At 35.1% G+C, this 23,795-nt stretch overlaps 1 protein-coding gene across 1 annotated transcript in view; it reads left to right on the top strand.

Annotated features, from left to right (window-relative positions):
- The window catches only part of ptpn9b (protein tyrosine phosphatase non-receptor type 9b), a 103,305-nt gene extending 80,212 nt beyond the window's left edge, over positions 1–23,093 (top strand). Inside the window, exons 4-13 of the mRNA XM_039758227.1 lie at positions 2,685–2,809; positions 3,743–3,848; positions 5,319–5,429; positions 6,034–6,683; positions 12,963–13,056; positions 14,155–14,224; positions 15,107–15,185; positions 15,281–15,431; positions 20,416–20,608; positions 21,915–23,093. Coding sequence (XP_039614161.1) covers positions 2,685–2,809; positions 3,743–3,848; positions 5,319–5,429; positions 6,034–6,683; positions 12,963–13,056; positions 14,155–14,224; positions 15,107–15,185; positions 15,281–15,431; positions 20,416–20,608; positions 21,915–22,138 — 1,803 coding nt within the window. The 3' untranslated portion in view covers positions 22,139–23,093. The remainder of the gene's footprint in view (positions 1–2,684; positions 2,810–3,742; positions 3,849–5,318; positions 5,430–6,033; positions 6,684–12,962; positions 13,057–14,154; positions 14,225–15,106; positions 15,186–15,280; positions 15,432–20,415; positions 20,609–21,914) is intronic.
- Positions 23,094–23,795: the final 702 nt, after the last annotated feature.

The following is a 23,795-nucleotide window of genomic DNA, read 5'->3' as shown; positions in this document are numbered from 1 at the left end:
GTAGTGAAAGTTTGAGTCCATTAAATAAAAAATAAATAAATATATATATACATACACACACACACACAGTGCCCTCCACAATTATTGGCACCCTTGGTTAAGAGATGTGTTCTTAAGTTTCTAATAAATTCTTTTTTTTTTCCAAAATATAATGGCTCACAACACAGAAAAGAGAAAATTCCAACCTTTAATTGAAGTACATTTATTCATTGGGAAATAAATCCCACATTTACGTTTTTTACATGAAATCATGTTTGCCACAATTATTGGCCCCCCTGCTGTTAATATTTCGTACAACCCCCTTTTGCCAACAAGACAGGACTTAATCTTCTCATATAACATTTCACAAGGTTGGAGAATACAGAGACATGGATTTTTGACCGTTCCTTTTTGCACAATTTTTCTAGATCGTCCAGAGTCCTGGGTCCATCCTTATGCACTCTCCTCTTCAGCTCACCCCACAGGTTTTCAATGGGGTTGAGGTCTGGGGACTGAGATGGCCATGGAAGGAGCTTGATTTTGTGTCTGCTGAGCCATTTTTGTGTAAATTTTGCCATGTGTTTAGGGTCATTATCCTGCTGGAAGACCCAATGATGACCCATCTTCAGCTTTCTGGCAGAGGCCTCCAGATTTTGATTTAAAATGTCCTGGTATTTCAAGAAGATCATGATGCCATGTACTGTAACAAGTTTCCCAGGGCATTTGGAGCAGAAACAGCCATACAGTACCACATATCCTCCACCATACTTTACAGTGGACATGAGGTGCTTTTCCACATATTCATTCTTGGATTCACGCCAGACCCATTTAGAATGTTTGTTGCCAAAAAGCAACTCAAAGTCTCATCTGACCAAAGCACACGGTCCCAGTTGAAACCCCAGTACCGCTTAGCAAACTCCAGATGTTCACGTTTGTGATTGTAGGTAAGAAAAGACTTTTTCCTTGCATGTCTCCCAAACAGCTTGTTGGCATGGAGATAGCGTCTTATGGTTGTCATGGAGACTTTGTGACCCCCCCCCTCCCCCAACCCCAAGATACCACTCTTTGGTGCAGTTCTCTAGCAGTGAGCTTTGGAGAAAGTTTTACTTCTCTTACCATCCTCCTCACTGTGCATGGTGGCAAAATAAACTTTGGTCCTCGTCCAGCCTTGTTTGTCACTGTTCCTGTAGTTTTACATTTCTTTATTATTCCTCTGACTGTAGATACAGGAAGGTTTAGGCGAAGAGCTATTTTCTTGTAGCCATTACCTGACTTATGAAGGTTGACACACATCTTCCTTACTTAAACGGCATGTTCTCTTGTCTTTCTCATGTTGAAGAGTGGCTAAGAGCAATAGGACGCTGTGTCTCATTATATATATACTCCAGGGAGTCATTAATTACTAATTAAAAGTTCCAATTTACTCTGATCAACTTTAAAAACTAAACTAGAAATTACAAAAATGCTTCAATTACATTTATTTTATAGGAATTGTTAGGGGTGCCAATAATTGTGGCACACGATTTCATGTAAAAAATGTATTTCTTAATGTGGGATTTTTTTCCCCCCAATGAATAAATGTACTTCAATTAAAGATTGGATTTTTCTCTTTTTTTGTGTTGTGAGCCTATATTTTTTGGGAAAAAAGAGAATTTATTAGAAGCTTAAGAACACATCTTAACCAGGGATGCCAATAATTGTGGAGGGCACTGTATATAACTATTTTTTTTATATCCTAGAATAAATATTTTTATTAAGAAAAGTTTTGAGAATCTAAAAGCCGTGTCCTGTTGTAGTTCTAGCACTAGAATCAAGTTTCCCGAATTTTTCTGTTAATGAAAACTGGTATATAACCGTGCATGAAATTGAAATTCGGAGAGTTCACTTTGCCTTGTTTATTTTCATAGATTTGTTTAAAATGAATGGTGCTTCTGATTGTATTATTATTTTTAATATATATGTAATTACTTTTTAACATCAAATTGTCATTTAAGATGACAGAGATACTATAGCTGAGTTCTGTATTTAGGTTATTTTCTTCCCTTATTCAGCAAAAAAATAATTTTTTTCAATTGGTTTAGGTTGACATTTTGAAATCATGAAAGGCAGTTGAAAATTTTACCCATAAGTGTTTTTTTTTTTTTTATCTTGACGTTTTGGAACATCCAGATCTCAGATCCACCAATAATAATGTGTGTCTGTCATTGATAACTCTTGAACCAGACATGTTAGTTCAGTTCTGTTTTAGCCACGCAATTTCTTATGATCATGCACATAGCTTATTAGATTTTGGCAGTTTCAGTCACATTTTCCCAGTAGTTGCCTTTAAAACTGACTTTAAATTGAAGCAAATATAATGCATTCTTGATTTCATTTTTAGGAATAAAAACATGAAATTGATACTTTATAGCAATTTATATGTCACTTTGGTACATCAAAAATGGAAAAAGTGTCACATTTGTGAAAAGTATAAGTGTTTTGTAGCTGTCCATTTAAAAAAATGTAATGTCTATGCATAATTTAACTAAGGCTGAAGTTACTGATGTTCTATGGATCTTAATCACCCTGGTTATCTGTAGACTTTTACCTTCCGAGAGTGGAAGGAGTTTGTCTTGAGAAGTTTTTCACTATATATGTTACCTTAACTGTAATTTTGTTTTATATTTTCTCCTTTTGTTAAAACTACTCTTCTCTTTATACCTCAGCCTGGAAGAGATGCAAAGGGAGCTGCTATTGCCCTGTTTACAGCCAGATTACACAGACCTGATATAACCACACACAAAGCAGTACTGCAGGCTATAATTTATCAACTGGACCGTGCAATTGAAAGGTATTTATTAAGGTGAACTCTGATAACTAAGACAATAGTTTTGTTATCATGAGTACAAGTAAAATTCAGTTAGACAAATGGACAAATTCAGAACTGCTAACTTTTCTGAATATGATGATACAATGGGGAAAAAATACTTCAGCTATAGACAGAGGCTCTTAGATTGCCATGTTGATCAAAAATTAATACAATCAAGCATTTATTCAAATACTGGGAAATTGACAGAGGTATACTATGTATTAATAGAGCATTATATGTAATTTGTCCAACCAAATTGCAATATTAAATTACAGTATCTCACAAAAGTGAGTCCACCCCTCACATTTTTGTAAATGTTACTTTTCATGGGACAACACTTAAGATATGACACTTTGATACAATGTAAAGTAGTCAGTGTACCGCTTGTATAACAGTGTAAATTTGCTGTTCCCTCAAAATAACTCAACACACAGCCATTAATGTCTAAACCGCTAGCAACAAAAGTGAGTACACCCCCAAGTGAAAAATGTCCAAATTGTGCCCAATTAGCCATTTTCCCTCCCCGGTGTCATGTGACTTGTTAGTGTTACAAAGTGTCATATCTTCAGTGTTGTCCCATGAAAAGATGTAATAAAATATTTACAAAAATGTGAGGGGTGTGCTCACTTTTGTGAGATACTGCATCTTCACACCAACACAAGCAAGTACAGTTATTTCTTACACTGCTGCTTAATATATAAATTATATTCTTTTGCACATTTTTTGATTCTGTTAACAAAATGAACATCTTTGTACCTTGACCTAATTATCATCACCCCTGTATCAGGATAACATTGTATCATGTGGTCTCTAGTAATTCCCTTATAGAATTAAAAAATGGAAATGGGATTTTGGACACTTTGAGCCCTGTTAATTTAGTGCTTGATTGATGTATTTATTTTCTTCTTTTAACAGTATACAAACGCAACGTGATGGTTTAGTTTTCATCTATGACATGACAAGCTCAACCTATGGAAATTTTGATTATGAGCTTTGTGTGAAAATATTGAATCTCCTCAAGGTATCATTGAATAATTCAATGTTTTTTCTTTTAATATATTTCTTAAGTAACGGTTAAACACCTTTATGTATAGAGTTTGTCTTATGGTTCAAGATTAAACTTCTCCATATTAACTATTTTTCTGAAAAAATCAATATCTATTTTTGAATGTTCAAAGTAAATTTAAATGTATAGGCCAGCAGGATATTTTGCCACCTTTTGTAAAATGTTTATCAAAAGCTAGATTGTCATTCTGCTATATCTTATATTAAGATTTTTGAGAAATGGGTGTGAATATGTTTATACACATACACACGCATTTATAGGTAGATATCAAAGGCACTGTACAATAGATAGATATAGATATACAAAGATTACATACTGTACAAGGACGGGACCCATTGCAATATACTTATCCCAGCATTTCTCGTATTTCTAGAAATATTTTTTGTACTTACTCTTTATTTTGCCTGAATTTTTCTTGGTAGCAAATCATCTTGTTTTTAGTCTTTTTTTTTTTTTTTTTTTTTTTTGGGTCTGTACAAAAAGAGTTCACAGGGATTGAGATCTGTTGAATACAGGGTTGGTTGTGAAACAACAACCACATTATATCTGGTCAAAGACTTGCTAGATAACATGGTTTGTGCAGGTGTATTGTCATGGTGCATTTTGGTTTTGTCCTCATGCTTTCCCATAGACACCTCAGCCAGTCATTGTAATGTCACTGATTAATAGTTCATCCATGGGGAACAAATTCATTATGGACAAGTTTTATAATGTTAAAACACAATCATTTTCTCTTGACTTGCACCATGACAGACATTGAAGTCAAGGTGGGGAGCATGCACTGATACAGTGCGTTGCCGCACCGCAACTCGGGATTCCGGTTGGCAACCCCGACAGACATGCGGTCCATATCTGCCACAGCCAGGTGTTACAAGGGCGACTCCTTGGCCTGGTCCAACCACTCTGGTCCCCAACAATGAGGATCTTACGAGCCGGATCAACCCCGGGGAAACGCACCACATGGCAGTAGTGCTATAACTGACGCTCTCTCACAATGCAGGTTATGTGCTTCATTTGGGACTCCACGAGCAACCACTCATTCGACACACCAAGTCAAACCAACGGTACCCAAGGATTTTCTGAAGAAGCACAGTACCAAAGGAGTCCAGTCTTCGTCTCAGATCACTGGATAGCGTCCATGTCTGCAACCATATAGCCATGGTGCCATACAGAGAAAAAAAAAAACTCTGAGGTCACTGCACGATTGTAGAACAATTACCAGAAATATGCACTCAATCAACACGGTGCAATGCTACTCGGCAGACTGATTAACAAGACCGTAGACATACAATACTTAGTGGCATATGTTGTAATATGCATGCTACTTCTGTGGTATTTACCATTTGGGTAATTTTTGGGTCTCTCTAAAAATATATATAAATATAAATACCATTTCAGTTTTTTTTTTCTTTCCTTATTAAACAGGGTGCATTCCCAGCAAGACTTAAATGCGTTTTTATTGTCTCTTCTCCTCTGTGGTTTCGTGCACCATTTGCTGTCCTCAGGCTATTTGTAAGGGAGAAACTTCGGGAAAGGGTATGTATTTATTTTGTTTTCATGTGCATGACTTGCGTTAGTCAAAAAAAAAAAAAAACTGTTCTAAGAATAAGCTTATTTATTGCAAACTAAAGTAGCTCAATTACTAAAGTTTCCAGTTTGATGTAAATATCCATCCATCCATTTTCCAACCCGTTCAATCCGTACACAGGGTTACGGGGGTCTGCTGTACTTTATGTAAAATGTGTTCACAGTTTACATTAATTGTATAATTTTAGCAGTTTTACCAAAATCAATTTTCACATTGTTCTGGATGACATTGTGTTACTCAAAGCCACACTTAATGCTTAACATTGATATATATTGACTTCCTAGCCACTGTGCTTTTTTGTGATGAAATGGCAAGTTATGTGTAAATAAATCTGGAGTTCTCAGATTTGTAAGCATGAAAGCCACCTCTGGCATATGCATCAGCCTGAAAAGTGACGCACATTTCCTTTCGTTTCACTTTTCTCTGTTCATGTAATGACAAACTTGTGCATAAATTACATTATTTCTTATTATAAACTATCCATATTTATTGGTTGCAGCTGTATTCTGATTATTTTTTGTTCCTTATTTAAATGTGTGTTCTCATTTTAAGGTCTGCACTGTGAAGTCTCATGAATTGACCAGCCACGTGCCAATGGAATCATTACCCGAACATCTTGGAGGCTCTTCAAAGTACAATCATATAGCCTGGATCCAAGCTTGTGTAAATTCCAGCCAAAGCCAACAGAATGGAGATTGCTTGGACAGTCTTTTTAACTCATATACGTTGGATCAAAATCCTAGCAGTGATGGACTGAATTCCAATTGCACTGATCAGACAGTGACTGATAACACCAAGCACGCACACAATCGTTGCCATGAAAATCGGACTAGTAATTTTCATATGAACCCTAATAGTTTGAGCAATTTCCAGCATTGGAATGGGTCTGTAGTCCGTATGAACTATGAAGGCAATGAAAAAGGATCAAGTGCCAACACAAACGATCGAAAGCCTCCACCGCAGTCTGAAACACCTCCAGACACGCCTTTACACAAGCATGCCTCTGCGGATCTAAACGTTCCCCCACTTCCTCAAAAGTCCAGACCTTCTCTGACTGAATTGTCCATCCATATCCCAGACAGTGGTGGAATGAATGTTCAGGAACTTGTACAGTATGTTAAGAAGAAGAAAAAGAAAGGAATTTATCAGGAATACGAAGAAATTAGGAAAGAGCCACCTTCTGGAACATTTGAGTACTCCAAGTAAGCCTCTACTTCGAAATAATTAACATATTTCACAGTTGAATAAGGCATACATTGTTACTTTTCAGTATAATTACTGAGAATTCCGGCATTTCAGTGTGTGTTCTGCTCTGAAATTATTTCTCAGCATAATCTTGCCAAACTCATCTGCATAACTTTAAAAATTCTTCTTTTTTTAATCAGTCTTTTATTAGTCATCAAGATTTGTTCAGATTTACATTTGCAGCACAAGTAAGGTCTGTAATCTTTTTAAAGGGTAATCATACTCATAATAAAATATTTAGATACTGCAGACCCCACTGAGTGTAGTTGTACAAGAATGAAATAGTATCTGTTAAAATGTGTTTTTTTTTTTTTTTCCCCCTCTTCAGATCAGCCACATTAGAGAAGATGTTATTACAGGAGGTTCTTTTTTGCATTTAAAAACTAGCAAAGTGTTTAAATTTATTTTTAGAAAAACAAAAAGTGAATGATTACCATTAAATAGGATCATTATTTAGATGAGGATTCGGTTGATAAACAACAAGTTCTTTGTGAGCTTTTTGATTGGTTATTTTCTGTCAACAAGCCAATGCAAATTATGCCTTGATTATTTGTTGTGTGTAATTTTAGCTGAATATAGGAAATACTGATTTGAGGGTATGATTGAAAACTGGATCTGTTCCTGAATCGTTTAATCCTTAGCCCCTTTGCTGCTTTTAAACATTACATAAAAAAAACACAGCTAACAAATCATCCCAACCCACTTAATCTGTTCAAGCCACACTCACACAGGGGACAGATTGGAATTGCCAGAGTATCCAAATGAAAGGAGGATGGATGGATGTGTAGTCTCCATTGGGAGTCTGAACCCGTGACGTTGCTGTGCCAGCTAAAGTACCCTGCAACACTGTTAACACAAATATATTTCGGAATGTCTTAACACCTTACACTCCAAACCATAACCTTATGTCGTCAAATGAGTGTCTACTAGAAATGGTGAGGCGACCTTCTGCTGTTATGCACCAAATACCCAATGCCCATGTGAAGCCAGCTCTAGAGAGATGAATCCTTTTGTGCTTTTTTGGGCAAGTAGCCAAAGTTTATAAAAAATAAAAAAAGCATATACTTAAACATCACTTAAAATAACCGAAAGAGGAATACAATGTTGTTTTTTTTTCTTCTTTTATATAATAAAAACATATGTATTAGTAATTGGCATCACTGCTGGCTGCTTAATGGAAAACCCAAGTTTATTTCAAAATAACCTGAAAAACATAGTATTCACAAAACCAGTTAATCCACTTCAAAGCAATGTAGGGACTGTAACCTATCTGAGCAACATTAGGTGTGCTTTGCAGCTCACAATGGAGGCTTGATGGAACCTGACCCTTGCCAGTAATTGCTTTCCAAGCTATTATCAGCACAGACACATTGTTCCTTCCATTTTCCAAATGTATATATTCCCTGGCACATTGCTTTCATTGGCACATAAACAGAACTGATCTGAAGTAAAATCAAGGTTTAACTGCAGGTATTAAGCAAGGACATAGGCATCTATATCGATTCTTGTGGATGTCTGTTCAGGTTTATGATGATAGGTTTTTAATCATGTTCGGTAGAAAATTTCCTCTATGAGAACAGTTGGATGTTGGTTGCAGCATTACAGTAGACACTGAGATCTTGGAGAGGCGTTGCATCAGTAGCCTGTCCTTGGCCAACAAATAACAATTGGCAACCAATTGCCAAATTTTAGACATGCTACAAAACTAAAGTTGTTCTTTTGGACATAGCGAGGCACAGGAGTATTAAATTAAATTAAGCTTCTACTTCCTTGTTGGATTAGAACCGTTTTAAACCCATTTAATGTCATCCAAAGTAATCGTCTTAAGCTTATCCTGGAAGCACTGAGTACAAGGTATATGTGCCAGTTCATCACATGACCCACTTACATACGTGCCCCAACTCTCACTCATCTTGTGAGTTTCTGGATGCATGAAGCATCAGTATGAACCAATGTACTACTAAACCAGTGTTGTGTTATCAAAATTTTAAAATAGTTCACCTGCCCCGGAACAGTGCTTGCAAATTAAGAATATAGCAAATACATGAACACGCCAAAGTCGCACCACATTCCAGACACATGGCAGTGTTTGGAAATCATCATGTAATGTTCGGTGACAGGACATACAAAAATTGTGGTGCAGTGGAGTTCAACTTTATTACTTTAACATAACACAAATAATTTCCTATGGTCAAGGAGTGTATAAAATTGTAATTGAGACAATACTTCAGAATACTGATTTCTGCCAAACTCGCAGCACCACTGTTGAGCATTTCTTAGAAATTGACACTGGAGTGTGTACAAGTTTGTCAGTAAGAGCTAATAAACACATGCATGCATTAACCTGTACAAATGGAGAAGAGCATTTAACATAACTACAGTAAATGGATGTGAAGACTCAATACAGTATATCTCTCTATTATTAAAAAAAAAAAAATCTTGGAAGGAGATGAGACGTGATTTTCTTGGACAGACACTTAGAAGTCCCATCAAAATAGTTCTGGAAATACAGTATAAAGTGCCTCATCAGCGCAATTACACTTTGCTTAAGTAATGAGCCTGTAACCTTGATTTAAATACCAACATAAGTTTTTGTTAGTTAGTGGTAGATTAATTCCAATTTTATTTTGTTTTTATTTGAAGCATTAATGGTAGAATGCATTGGTTTTCATTTTTACTTTGAGACTTTTTTTCATGCAGAAAACTTTTTTTTTTTTAATTTTAGTTGTGTGTGCTATTATATGAAAATCATAAAACGCAGATGAGGTTGAAGCCAAGCATTTTGTTCTATTTAAAGTGGAGAGAAAAAAATGATGGTATTGCCATGTTTTCATCAAAAAAATCCATTTAGAAGCACATTGCATTCACACACAAAGCTTGTCCGGTGATTATATAGTTTGTCTGATCTGGCTTTGCCTCCATGTGTGTATTCTGTATCTGTTTTGATTGATTTGAAATTGATTAGACACTAGATTTGTGGAATTTGATAATGTGGTACGAGATGTACACTCTCATGTTATCTTGATAAGTGTTTATTTTGAACCCAGAAGCTTCAAAGTCAAGGTTTTAACATTTTTAATAGTTATCCCTGGGGTTATTACTATTTATTAATTTATTTATAATTTTACCTAAGCACTTTGAAATGCAAGTCTGAAAAGTGCTTTGTTTACTAAAGGTATGCCAGAATTGTCTTTTTACACGAAAACAAAGGTTGTGTGGTATAATCATAAGTTCTCATTTTGGACGTTTCAGTTATCCAAAATGTAATTAATCCCGAAATTTCGGGAGGAAAAAAAAGAGTGTGGCCTTGTAACACTGCAGATTATGGAGCTGAGACAGTATAGAACACGTACTGCAATTTATTTATTTTTTTGCTTTTTTATTGAATCCTTCCAAGATAAAAAGCTACTTTTCAACAATAGGAAGCCAATGCTTGTATTATAAACGTAAAAGTAGGCCAAAAATCTCCTAACGTGTTTTATTTTAAATGAAATTTTGTGTGCACATTTCAATTTTTGAACCTTATTTTAGTCAACATATTGTGTTGTGTTGACTAGTGGTTATGCTTTTTAGCTCAGGATGCTGGTTGTGATGGAAATGGCTTGTTTATTTGTAATGCTTGAAGTTTCTTTTCTGCATGGTATACATTGATTTTTCTATTGCAGATTTCTTAGCGGAGCTTACAGTGGCATGTAAATGTATTCAGTCCCCTTGATAGTCGTCATAATTTTTTGAATGACACAAGTTTTGTACACATTTATCCATTCAGTATTTTTAATGTAAATTCTTATGCTGTAACAGTACATTTCCAAAGTCAAACCATTTTCGGGCGAAATTTAACTGAAGATGAAAAACTCTAAAGTGTTTCCATAAAGCTCTGATTTGCACAAATGACACATGTATCACAAATGGCACAAAGGTGACAATCCATTTGTCAGGCATAATTAAACACAGTGAGTTAACTAGCAACTGGGAGCCTGATCGAATCGGGCTACAAATTCTATGTTTGTGAAATCCATACTTTCTCTGGAAAGAATTATTTGGTGTTTTTTTTTTTTTTTTTAGTCCTGGAAATTATTTTGTTATCATGGCACTGATTTATGCTTAAAATAGACCTTTTCGGCCGATGTAATGAAGAGCTTCCTGTTTAAATGGTGCTGCGAGATGTGAACTCAGCTCTTCGGCGCACCTTGTTTGATTTTTTCCGGCAAACAAATTTTCAAAACAAACCGTATTTTACGACTCTAATCAGAGTCGGAGTAATAATTATGTTGGCGTGGTCATTTTAGATCTGAGATCGGCTAGAATTTAAACAATGACCGTTGTTATTACCCAGCCGTCATTACTCAGTTTGCCAATAGATGTCAGAAGGACGGATGCCAAAACTGAACTGCCCAAAGATAGATTTCGACGTACCAAGCAAATGGCAATACGTTCTAAATTACTTACGGTTCCGGAGCTGTCTAAAGGTTTAAGTCAGTCGACGATGTTAGTCCTGGAAAGTACGCCCCACCAAAGCAAAGCAAAGTTCCAAAAACCAACCAAACTTACTGTTATCTGCTCCAACCAACACCGACTTAGTATACTCGGCTTTCCAGCGGCGTCACTGAAGCATTCGAACATTCTTAGCCAATCATGCAATACTGCGTCTGCGTTTGCCACGTTATGTTCGAACTACAGAGGCAGAGTCCCATTGCATGGTTCTAACTTGTATTGAGTCGAGGTATTGACGCGAACACCATACATACGGATAGTTTCAAATTATATATAAGGATATGCACATCTCTGAATATAAAAGGCCCCCTTTGTAAGGGCCATAGTCTTTGTTGGACAATCACTGCAATAATGAAGACAAAGGAGCATCCTGCTGGTGTGAGGAAAAAAAAAACATTGAAATGCACAAGAAAGGAAATGGCTGCAAAAAATATTGAAGGGAAGATTCATCACCGCACCCAGACTCTGACTAGAACAGGCCTTCCTTAAAAACTAAACTTCAGAGCAAGATGCCAACCGGAGAGAGAGGTGACTAAAAATCCAACCATCACTCTCACACGTCTGCAATGCTCTTTGGCTGAAACTGGAGTGAAGGTGCAGGGGTTCACAATTTCAAGAGACTTTCCATAAAATGGGCCTCTACTTGAGGGGAGCAAGAAAAAAAACATTCCTTATGATGGTCCACATAAAAGCATATAGGGCAGAAAATGCATGAGAAACATCCAGTTAAGATGCGGGAGAAGATTTTATGGTTAGATGAGACTACAATAGAACTTTTTTGCCCAACATCAAAGAGGTATGCGTAGCATAAAACTAACACTGCTCTTGCCTCAAGAACACCTTACCTACAGTGAAATACGGCGGTGGCACCATTATGCTATGGGAAGCTTTTCATTTGCTGAGACTGTGAAACTTGTCAGAAGTAGAAGGAACAAATACTGCACATCATTGCAGGAGAAAGTGTTCCAGTCAGCTGTGAACCTATGGCAGGTTGGAAGATTAATCTTTCAACATGACAAGGGACCCAGAAACAGAAAGGGTAATATTTTGGTGTGGCCAAATGAAAGCCCTAATCTTAACCCAAGTGAGAATCTGTGGCACTATTTGAAAACTGATGTCCAGAGGAGCCATTCCACCAGTCTAGAGGGTCTGTAGAAATTCTGCCAAGAAGAATCACTCTTGAACAACGTGCAAAACTGGGACATATCCCAAAAGAATGAAGGCTGTAATTGTAGCAAAATATTCCTGTGTACAGCTTAAATACCTCTGCAAACATTAACCTTTGAGTTCTTCTGCTTTATTTGAATATCAATAGAAAATGGTTTAGATAGATACTTTATTAATCCCAAGGGGAAATTCACATTTACTTTTCACTCGTTTACTTTGGATTTGGAAGTGTGTTGATACAGTGTAGGAATTAACATTAAAAGTGTGTTCAAATGTTTTGTCATACGGAATATTGTGATGACTTTTCTAGGGGAGTGAATACTTTTACACGCCATTGTAGTTATTTTTTGTGCTTAATGCTAAAGTCTTTTTTGTTCAACTGTTTGTATAAGGATATTTGTACGAAGTTCAAGTTTTTTAGCATCATGAAAATGTGTTCATGTTGATGTTATGACTTGTGACAACAGTACTATTTGGGAAAATCATCAATATGTTTTATACATAAATACTGGATTAACTGAAGTGATATTTTGCGGTTATGGCAGTACCTGATTTTTATGTTTCTAACTCCACAGGAAGACATGCAATCAAATCAAAAATCGGTATAGTGATGTTCTCTGTTTGGACCAGACCAGAGTTAAATTAAATCCGGTGAATGATGACGATGAGGTACATATCACACAAAATATGTATCATTTACACTACACTAAGTATAAACTCAATAATTTAAGAAAGATTTTAAGGATATAGAAATGTGTATTTTCCATGAATATGTAAATGTTTTGAATATGTTCTTCAGTTCTCTGTAGTATATTCCATTGCTATCTTGAATTATATTTTTGATCTAATGCTTCCATTCTCCTGTGTAACTGATGTCGTCCAATAATGTTTGACCTCACTTGTACCACAGTAAGTAAACCATGAGCTGAAGTCCAATAACAAAGTGGAGTACAGTAGTAGTGCCAGAGGTATCTCATAAGAATACAGAGCTTGTTGCATCTTGTTCCAGTTTGAGATATAGCAGCCAATACCTCAAAGTAATATATTTGTGACAAATATGTTAACTGTTTTGCAATATTAAGTTATTAGAATTGCTTGATCCAAAATTGATTTCCATTTCACATAATTTGCAGTTTTTCTTCAGATGTCACTGTGCATAAGAGAAATTACATTTGACAAAACAGCATGAAGCATCAAATGTCTATTGCTCTGCTTAACCTTTTTTGCATATTATGCAAAAAGTATGTGTTAGTTCACATTTTACCACTAGATGGTGCCAAATAATAAATTTCATCTTGAGTAAACATGTCTGACTTAACTTTCTGAAGTGTGAGGTTACAAACATGTACAAGCAAAGCTAAAGGGCTGATTTTATTATTTTAATTTGTCAATTAGTAAGGCCAAAAATTTTATGTGCTTGTGCGGTTTTGGAAAAAACAGTTTTCAGTGTATTTTAAGACGGTAGAATGTAATTTTGGATAGATTTGAATATCTTAACTTTTAAAATCTATACTGCTTAATATGTCTGTTGGTGTTGACTTACATTAGCTGTTTGTCAATGTGAATATTTTTTTTTTAATTAGTTTTCTAATGGTAAATTCTTTAAGTATTTTACCACTAAGATAATATATGGGTATGTTTGAGTAGCTTTAAATTTAAGCAAATACATTTAAGAATTTGTCACTCCTAGCAATTTATATTATGCACAGACATTCACTAGGCTGTATTGGCTTAATTTTCTGTTCCCTCTTTCATTCTGTTCCTCAGAGCTCTGATTATATTAATGCAAGTTTTATGGATGGATATAGAAGAAAAAATACCTATATTGCCACACAAGGTGAGGTTCTGTTTTTATTTAATTGAAGATATTAAGTTACATGGCCTTTTTTAAGCAGCTCTATCCAATTTTATCTTTTTATTACCATGCTTCTTTTAACTTCACCTGTTTGTTGGCTGGCACAAATTTTGTAATCAATATTTAATCCACTTCCTGTTGTCCAAATGACTTGAAATTTTGCACACTTACTCACTTCTGATGACAATACAGGAATCAATATTCAGTTTCACTAAATCAATTAATCCATGTTAATTAAGAAATTAAATTTTCATGTGAAGAATAGTTAAGGATTTCACCAATAGATGGCGCTAGTAACGGATAGAAATATTAAATGAAGTGTTAAAATATTGATTACAAAATTATACTAAAACAAACCCAGGACTAAAAAGTTGAAAGTAATATCTATATAAAAAATACTTTTTAAAAATCATGCTTATATTAAGTTAAAAAGTGTACTAAAAAGTAAATAATAAGTCTCTCATACATCTATTGTAAAATAAAAACGTGGGCGCTTTTGCTAAGATTTTATTGATTGATGAAAAGCGCCCACGCTTTTATTTTATGAGTTATATATGAGAGACTTATTATTTACTTTTTAGTACACTTTTTAACTTACTTTAAAAACCATGCTTATATTATTTTTTTACATTCTTCATTCATTTATTAATTGTCTTGAGTCATCTAATTTAGGATAGCTGAACTATGCACAAGAAAATCAGAAATATTTGAATGTTTGCTGTAGCATGTCTTGTAATACAAAATACACTGCTAGGTGGTGTTCTGTAATTGAAACCGTTCTTGCTGACTATGTCAGAAAAGTAGTGCAACTGAGTCATTTATATGATTAAAGGATTGTTTGAATATATTTTTTATTATTAATAGGGCCTTTGCCAAAAACATTTGGAGACTTCTGGCGTATGGTATGGGAACAAAAGGTTTTAATTATTGTAATGACAACAAGGTAAGTTATTTCTGTAAAGTCCATTTATATTGTTGAGTAGAGTCCAGCCTAATTCACAAACCTGAATTAACAAAATGCACTTTAATGCATTGCAGAGTTGTAGAACGAGGTAGAATAAAGTGTGGGCAGTATTGGCCACTTGAAGCTGGAAAAGCTGAAGAATATGGGCAGTATTTAATTAGAAATATGCGTATAGAGATGTTTCAAGACTTCAAGCTCTCTCATTTAAAAGTTTACAACAAGGAGGTAAGCATAATAATTTTAGATCTGTGACTGAACTTCCTATATTAATTAATGGAGATTGCGGTTTTATTCATAGTGGAGGTTAATTGGGATTGTTACTTTTTCATTGGGTTTGAAGGAAGCATTTTCCCTTATTTAGTTCAAATTCCCTAAGTAGGACTTTATCCAAACTGTGACCAAAGAATAAATACATTTCAGATTACAACACTTGTTTTTTAAGGACTTGATTGCCTTAAACAAAGTTATTTATTTACAAACGTGCCATATGCCTTTGTCTCTGAAAATTGTATAATTGTGTAATTTTAAAAACTTAACCTTCCAGCATTGGTACCTTACATTGAAGGCTATGGGGACCTGGGTGAAAAGCTTAAAAACATAACCAAATGTGTCCATTTTTCAAGCCAGTTTTCGAGTATCGGTGCACAGCTTGCACACATTGTATCTTACACACACACACACACACACACACATTGTAAAATTGTTTATGCATGTCATTTTTAAAGAAAAAAAAAAACAATATTATGACATTCAGCCATTTTAAAAGAAAACCAGCTGTGAAGTGTAGCTCAGCACTTAGTCTTCACGCACAGCAACCTTTCACCCCCTCCTCTTGAAAGACAAAATCACAGTAAACTTTGCATGCCATGTGGTCGGTTTTGTTTTTACATCCTTAATTATGTGAGAATTCACACAAGCAAATGGAAAACATTTCCTTACTTCGGGAAAAAACAGTGCCAAGAATATGCGATAAAAGGATTGTTTCCAGATGCCTTTTGTTGTCACAAACACATGCATTAAAAACGAGGAAGGCACGGATCAATATTCGACCACTGCATCGCATTTCCGTGAAGTGCACTTGCCTAGTTTGCCAATCCCTGTGTCTCACTCCCAACTAGTCCACGACTTGTTTGATTTCGTCTTTTGTCATAGGAGGGGGGATCTGTGTGCGTGATTGCTGACAACCGATGAAATATAACGCAGTGACAGGGAATAAGGACCATGTGTGTTTTGGACACTGCAAACAAGCTTGCTTGCTAGTTTCATATTTTATGTCTCAACGACAAGATGGGGAAAAAAGAAAAAAACGTATAAATATGCAATGGAACTTTTGTAACCATTGTAACCACAAGGAGGTGCCACTGAGTCCCAAACCTCAGACACAGTAATGCCCAATACAGTTCTGGGTTCAAATAAAAAATATTTGTCGGCCACAATTTTCCAACAATCACCCATCAAAACATCAATTACAAAATACAATATCTAAGAGTTTTCTTCCTGCTTCCTTCCTCCAAGAGTGTCACCCACTGCCTCCTGACTCTGACTCTCTGATGTGAGGTGGCAAGTTTCTTTTCAAGTAAGACCCAGGACTACTTTTGGCGTCACAGTACTGCATGTCGAGAGCACTACCCAGGTCACATTCTGCATTCAATGACATTTCCGTTCCTTTACAATCTCAAGTTAAAAGCTTTGATGTTTTTCACAGCACCCTGTCTTTTCAGTCTCATGTTGATAATCACCTTTTCAGTTTTAAATCTTAGTCCATCACACTCTTAACACTATATTATGCATTTTCACCTCAAGTCTAGACAATTGTAACTCTCTAATGTACTGTATCCTTTCATTGCTTCCCAGTACAGTATTGATTTTGAGATTCTTCACAAAGCACTTCATTGTCTGACCCCACATATTTAAAAGCTCTTCTGAAAGATTATATATCAGCCCATTCACTGCACTGATCTTATTCTGGTAGTTGTCTTATTGGTCCACCTGTCTTTTGTTTGAGGTTGGGCTTTTACATAAACAACTCTTCAACTTTGGAATACCGTCCCTCTTAATACTCTCCCTCTTGATGCTGTTTCTTTATCTTTCTATTATAAAAAAAAATCTTGGAAGGAGACGATATGTGATTTTCCCGGAGACACTTCAACGTCCCAAAAGGACAGCTGCTCTACAGGCTTTTAAATGATCAGCGCAACAAGCCAAACGCGCAGCTCGGCAGCAACTGATCTGACCGTATCTCCTTTGCGTGCGTTCATCCCCTTTCACAATGCAAGCGGCAGAGACACGAAGTGGCTGGTGCATAACGTGCCCCAGGAGGGTGGGCGAGCGAAGCAAGCAGGGGTCTAAGCCCCCTCGTTTAAAATAATAATAATTAAAAAACAAAACGAATTTTTCTGACTTCCCTTCTCGATGCCATAAATAAAAAATCTTTCTTAATTGTTCTGTTGTTAATAAGTGTTTATTTTATTCACTTATTTTTAATTATTCTGCTTTATAGTTTTATCTTTGAGTGTCTATGAAGGTGCAATTAAAGATCGTGTACTTTTATTGTTATTATTATACAAGAAGATTAATGCTAGAAGACAAATGAGTAAGATATATAACAAATTGACTGAACAGTAGCGTGTGAGCAAGCATTGTGCACACCAATATCCAGCCCTACTCTGTTCTGCAGGCGGAAGTAAAGTTTACTTGCAATGACTGTGATAATGATCAAGTGTTGGCACAAAGGGGACTGAACCTTTGAAACTCTGTGTCTTTGTAACTGAGAAAATGCAGCTTCATTGTGGCTCGATGATGAAAACTTTATTGACTTCATATTTGCAGTTGTTTTGTAAGTTGCCTGTACTGTCATTTCTCCTTTTTGAATGAGTGTAGTTGTGATGAGAGAGGTTCATGATACTGTGCGGTTTTTAAATTTAAGTAAACTAGGGGGCTCTGCCCTGTGCCGTCCCTATGCGCTCATCATTTCCTGGATCTGCCGCTCACAACGAATTGTGGATAAACGCGAATGTCAACTCGTCTTTCAAAACTATTATCGCTGACAATTCGTCACATGTTGGTTTATTATATATGCGAGCGTGATCTTTCAGATTCATGTAGAAATCCAGGAAAACTTCTTTGTGTTTTTCAGATAAATTTCATGTAAAGTGCTATACATTTGGACCAATGGATTTGTATGCTTTATTGGCTGTAGAATTTCTAATACATCCGATCGTTTAACTTTTTCGATTCTATGTTGCATCGCTTTTCTTTGATCATAAATATAAACCTGACTGAATTGGGGTTTCTTTGAAGTTAAACTTGTCGTAGCTTTAATTGTTGCAGGACCACATATTCTCATAGCGTATGGACCTGAATCGTATAAATCTATGTTTTGAGCATTGAATGATGTGAACGCGAATAGATTCTTGCAGATTTGGATATTTTGCCTGTAGTGTTTGTGGATTTCACTTTCACCAAATAACAAATCTTTTATTTCTCGTTTATACACTTCTTGATCGGGAAGAAAACACTACTTTTCCCTGATGGCAACACAAATTAGACAATCTACAAGTCTCCGACTTAAAACTTTAAAGCAGAGCAATATCTACTTACTTCTGTCATATCACCTATGTCCATAAATTCAATCTCTTTTCGTTGTTCCATTATTTCACCCGAGTAGTATGTTACTTTTTTTAAGTTCTGACAATAACATTCACATGAATTAGAGGTGAGTGGACCATGGTCATGGTTAAATCTCTTGGCACAAAGTCTCAGCTCGCTGGACTTGAAATTATCTCTCTGAAAAAGTCTTATCTCGTCCCAAGATTTTTTTTTATATAACAGAGACATAATTCCGGGCGGGTGGGCTCCTGGCTGCCACAAGTCTACTTGAATACATGCATGCATCATTCTGAGGATTATTGAAATATTTGACTGATAGCGCATTCACGTGCAGGTGCAGGCAGGTTGGTCAGATGCTTCATTTGCACCTCGGAGTCAGTGATTGCGGCACCTGTGCCTGGCAGCAGCTTAAAAGGGAATCTGGGCAGGAGACAAAGAGAACAATAGAGAAAGAAATGAAAGAATAGACATGAAGGAAAAAAGCTTAATGAAAGTAAAAGAGAGAGCGAGAAGCAGGAATGGGAAAGCCTGTGATGTGAGGAATGAAGGCAAGTGGTGAGGAAGTGAGCCCCAGAGCGAGGAGCTTGTGTCCAGCGCTTGACGAGGCTGTAATGGGTGCTCTTATTGAGCGATGCTGGGAAGTAGGAGCAGTCTGTTATGCTGTGTCTCCCGTAGATGCTGAAAGACTAGTGACAGGTGATGAGTGGGTATGGGATTCTTGGTGACATGCCCCCGTGTATGTCAAAGGACTGGTGATGGGGGACCCAGGTTTAATGGTTAATGAATTAATGGTTAACTGCACCAGTCAGCGGGTATTGGATTTTAGAGTGTTGCACTGAAGCTCATGTTTTTAAAGGAAAACCTGCCTGAGTTTTAACCTCATGTTATGGAAATGTTTGTTTACAGTATTATTTTTTAATGTCCACTGGACCCTGTGTTTTATAGATTATTTATTTGTTGAAGGAGCACTGCACTTATAGGCAGATTAGGGTTTTGGACCAGTGGCCTTTCTAGGAAAATTAAAGCACCGAACTGTTTTACATCTATGTCTTATTGATTAGGCATCCTTATTTGCCTGTCCTGTATCGGTCATAACTATTGATGGTTCCAGGTTCAGTAGATGTTGAAGGATATGAAGTAGTGTGTTCTGTTCATAGTACTTATTTAGAGCCTTCTGTAAATTTTAAGATATTTTATATATAAGTGTCAATGTCAAAATAAGCTGCAATAGTTGACTGAAGTGTAATATTAAATTATAATAGCATACAAGAGTGATAATTTGACTGACTGCTTTTTTTCTCCTTGCAAAACTTTTATTTTGTTCCTTATTTTTTAAGATTCAGAAGTGGAATTAAAATTAATAATAAAATAAATGGGAAATGACTGTTAAAACTGTACTGACAAAGTCTTCTTGTGCAGAGTTCAAAAGGAAATTGTTTATACCATGGCAAACCCCCCTAACACGTGAAGTTTAAACATGATAGTTGAATTACATGCTTTGTGATACTTGCTCATGTAATACTTGTATTTTGGTATTTGTATGTTTATTTTTCCTAAATATTTATTAAAAAGTAATGTTTGTAATTTTTGGTTCTTATAGGCAAAAGAAAGTAGAGATGTTTCTCACTTTCTTTATATGAGCTGGCCTGATTTTGGTGTTCCAAAGAGTGCTTCAGCCATGTTGCATTTTAGAGCTCAAGTTAAGACTCATCATGAGGTGGCAGTCCAGGCCATGGGATCAGAATGGAATCCTCCCATAGTTGTGCACTGTAGTGCAGGAATTGGAAGAACAGGTAAAATTTGTCAGATTTATTGAAAGCATTATGTATGTATGTGTACGTACACATGTGCATATATATGTAAAATACACACACACACACATACATTTTATTTATATATATATCTCTATATATATATATATATATATCTCTATATATATATATATATATATATATCTCTATATATATATATATCTCTATATATATATCTCTATATATATATATATATATCTATATATATATATATATATATATCTCTATATATATATATATATATATCTCTATATATATATATATATATATATATATATATATATATATATATCTCTATATATATCTATATATATATATATATATATATATATATCTATATATATATCTATATATATATATATATATATATATATATATATATATATATATATATATATATATATATATATATATATATATCTCTATATATATATATATATATATATATATATATATATATCTATATATATATATATATATATATATATATATATCTCTATATATCTCTATATATCTCTATATATATCTATATATATATATATATCTATATATATATATATATATATCTATATATATATATATCTCTATATATATCTCTATATATATATATATATATATTTTTTTTTTTTCCATGGCATTTGTAATCTGAATCACAATCTGATTGTATGGGTTGTTACCTACCAGATAACGCTTGTGGTTGGTCTGCAAATCGGCGAACATCCGCCACGGTGCCCTCTTTCAGTTGTGAGAAGCAGATTGCGTTACCTGGTAGGTAACCACCCATACAATCAGATTGTGATTCAGACTACGAATGCCATGAATGTAATTACCCCGACCTACATGCTGTCAAATAAACGAACTACATGCCGTGGTGCAACGTAAGAGGCTTTGCCTCTGACGCTGACGACCGAGGTTCGATTCCCGAGAGGGGATCCAGTGAGTGTATACGCCTGATGAGCCCAGAATTAGGACGAAACACGTGTCGCGTGCTCTTTGCATTATTTGACAGTAAAACTTTGATAGATATATATGCAGAATTCTAGCGTCATCTAGTCAAAAAGATGCTCATGTACAGATTCATATGGGAAATATGCCCCTCCACCAAAAAAGTACATCAGTATTGAAAAATTAAGTTTTGCCATGTTTCATGTTTAGTATTCCTTTTTGTTTACCATGTTTTCCTTGTGGCTTGTAAAAGTTGTTTTTTGGTTAGCTGTCATTTATTTTTCTGCCATTTTTTTTTATTTAAATGAGCGTAATGTAAGTTTTATGTTTTGTTCCATCATAGGTACGTTTTGCACTCTGGACATCTGTTTGTCCAGGCTTGAAGATATCGGTACAGTGGACATCAACCAAACAGTGAAGAGAATGAGAACTCAACGTGCATTTAGCATTCAAACCTGGGACCAGTATTATTTTTGTTATATGGCTATTATAGAGTATGCCCAAAGAAGAGGCTTACTGGCTCCTGTGGAGTGGTCCGACACAGATTTGGAGACGGACAGTGAGTGAGTGAATGAGAAAAGTTTGGTTAAGACACCGTGGTGTACTTGTTGATACTGTTACATTTATGATATATTGTTACTTATCAGATCTTCAGTTTTAAGAGCTTAGAATAAAAAGCACTGTAAAACTGGTGTCTTATAAAGTGTAGCATTAAATTGGTAAAGAAATTGCACATGGGAATGACAAACTTGAAACCAACATATTGTTTGTTTTGTTTTTGTTTCACACTTGTGCTTGAGAAGTGTACAATGGAAAACTTGAATGGATGATAAAAAAAAATGTTAATTTGAAGTTATAAATTATGGCCTCTGTACAGTAAAATTTTGTGTTATTTGTGTTTTTTCTCTTTGTCTGAATTTTTTTTCCTTCCTTTAATTGTGTTTTTGTACTGTTCTCAGTGATTGTTTCTTGCAACCCAAAAACCAAAGTTTGTATCTGCTTTGCTCACATGGTCTGTTAACAGTTGACACAAGCTCCGTATAATGATGTGTCATATTTGTATTCATTATAGCATTTGTGACAGTCTGATATTTAAATCAGCATAACAAAAAACTTCTTTATTTTGGGCTGACATTTTTAAAAGCTGAAAATGTCACATTACTTTCTGTGGGTCACTAATTCATGCAAATGGCCTACCAGTTTGTAATTCACATGTATAATAAATTGGCCTTAACTCTAGTCTTTCAAGCTGCCGTAATAGAAACATTTAAAGACACAGTTGTTCACCTTGACACTACACATTGCAGTGGTTTGTCTAGTGACCAACACTGCCTTACATAGATATATAGATATATATATGTATAAATAAATAATATATAGACATAATATGTGCCTTCAACTTGCCTGTAGAACATTTGTCTATAATGCAGACTAGCAACTGACATATATTTGCGTTAAAGGTTTGAATATGTTTGTAATCTCAGGGGTAAAGCTTATTGTTGCTAGTTTTTTTTTTTTTTCTCCTTTTTTTTTTTTTCTCCAAGAAAAGAATTTTTATGTTTTAGTTATATTTTGTATTTTATATTCCATGTTTATTCTGTTTATTTATGTGGCTTTGTAAACATTGACAGTATTAATAAATGATTGTTGGTACGATGCTAAAACAATCTTTATTTTACTTCTTCAGAAAAGTTATATAGAAGAGCTTTATTAACTTAACCATTGATTATTAACCGGTTTAATGAAATTAGCTTGGACAAGATGATTTGGCCAGCAGTGGCCATATACATAGTTAACGAATCTTGTTTAATTTAGTTTTATCAGCCAGTCTAGTCAGATATTTTTTTAAACACAATAATTAGCATGACATCTTAGAAATGTATACAGTTTCTACAGTCATGGTCGTCCCACCCCTCCCCACTCCACTCCATTTGAAGTAAAAGGTTTATATATAAGATAAAATGTAGAAACTGACATATTGTGTGCTTCAGTTATTTTAGAAAGAAATAAGGCAATGCAGCTTACATCGGCTAGCCAAGTTTCCTCTGTAGTGAACCTTTCTTCATTGTGTAGTTGTTTCATATTATTCATTGCTACCAATGTCTAACCTTTTTTTGTATAATGTAATCTACCCATGTATGAAATTTTATTCGTTTTTAAAGTATATACAGGATGAGTGTAACAGAGTTTCAAAACATTGTAAAATGCTGAATCTTGGAAATGT

The sequence above is a fragment of the Polypterus senegalus genome, chromosome 7 (genome assembly GCF_016835505.1).
Source record: "Polypterus senegalus isolate Bchr_013 chromosome 7, ASM1683550v1, whole genome shotgun sequence".
Taxonomy (NCBI): domain Eukaryota; kingdom Metazoa; phylum Chordata; class Cladistia; order Polypteriformes; family Polypteridae; genus Polypterus; species Polypterus senegalus.
This window is presented reverse-complemented; position numbering and strand designations above follow the sequence as displayed.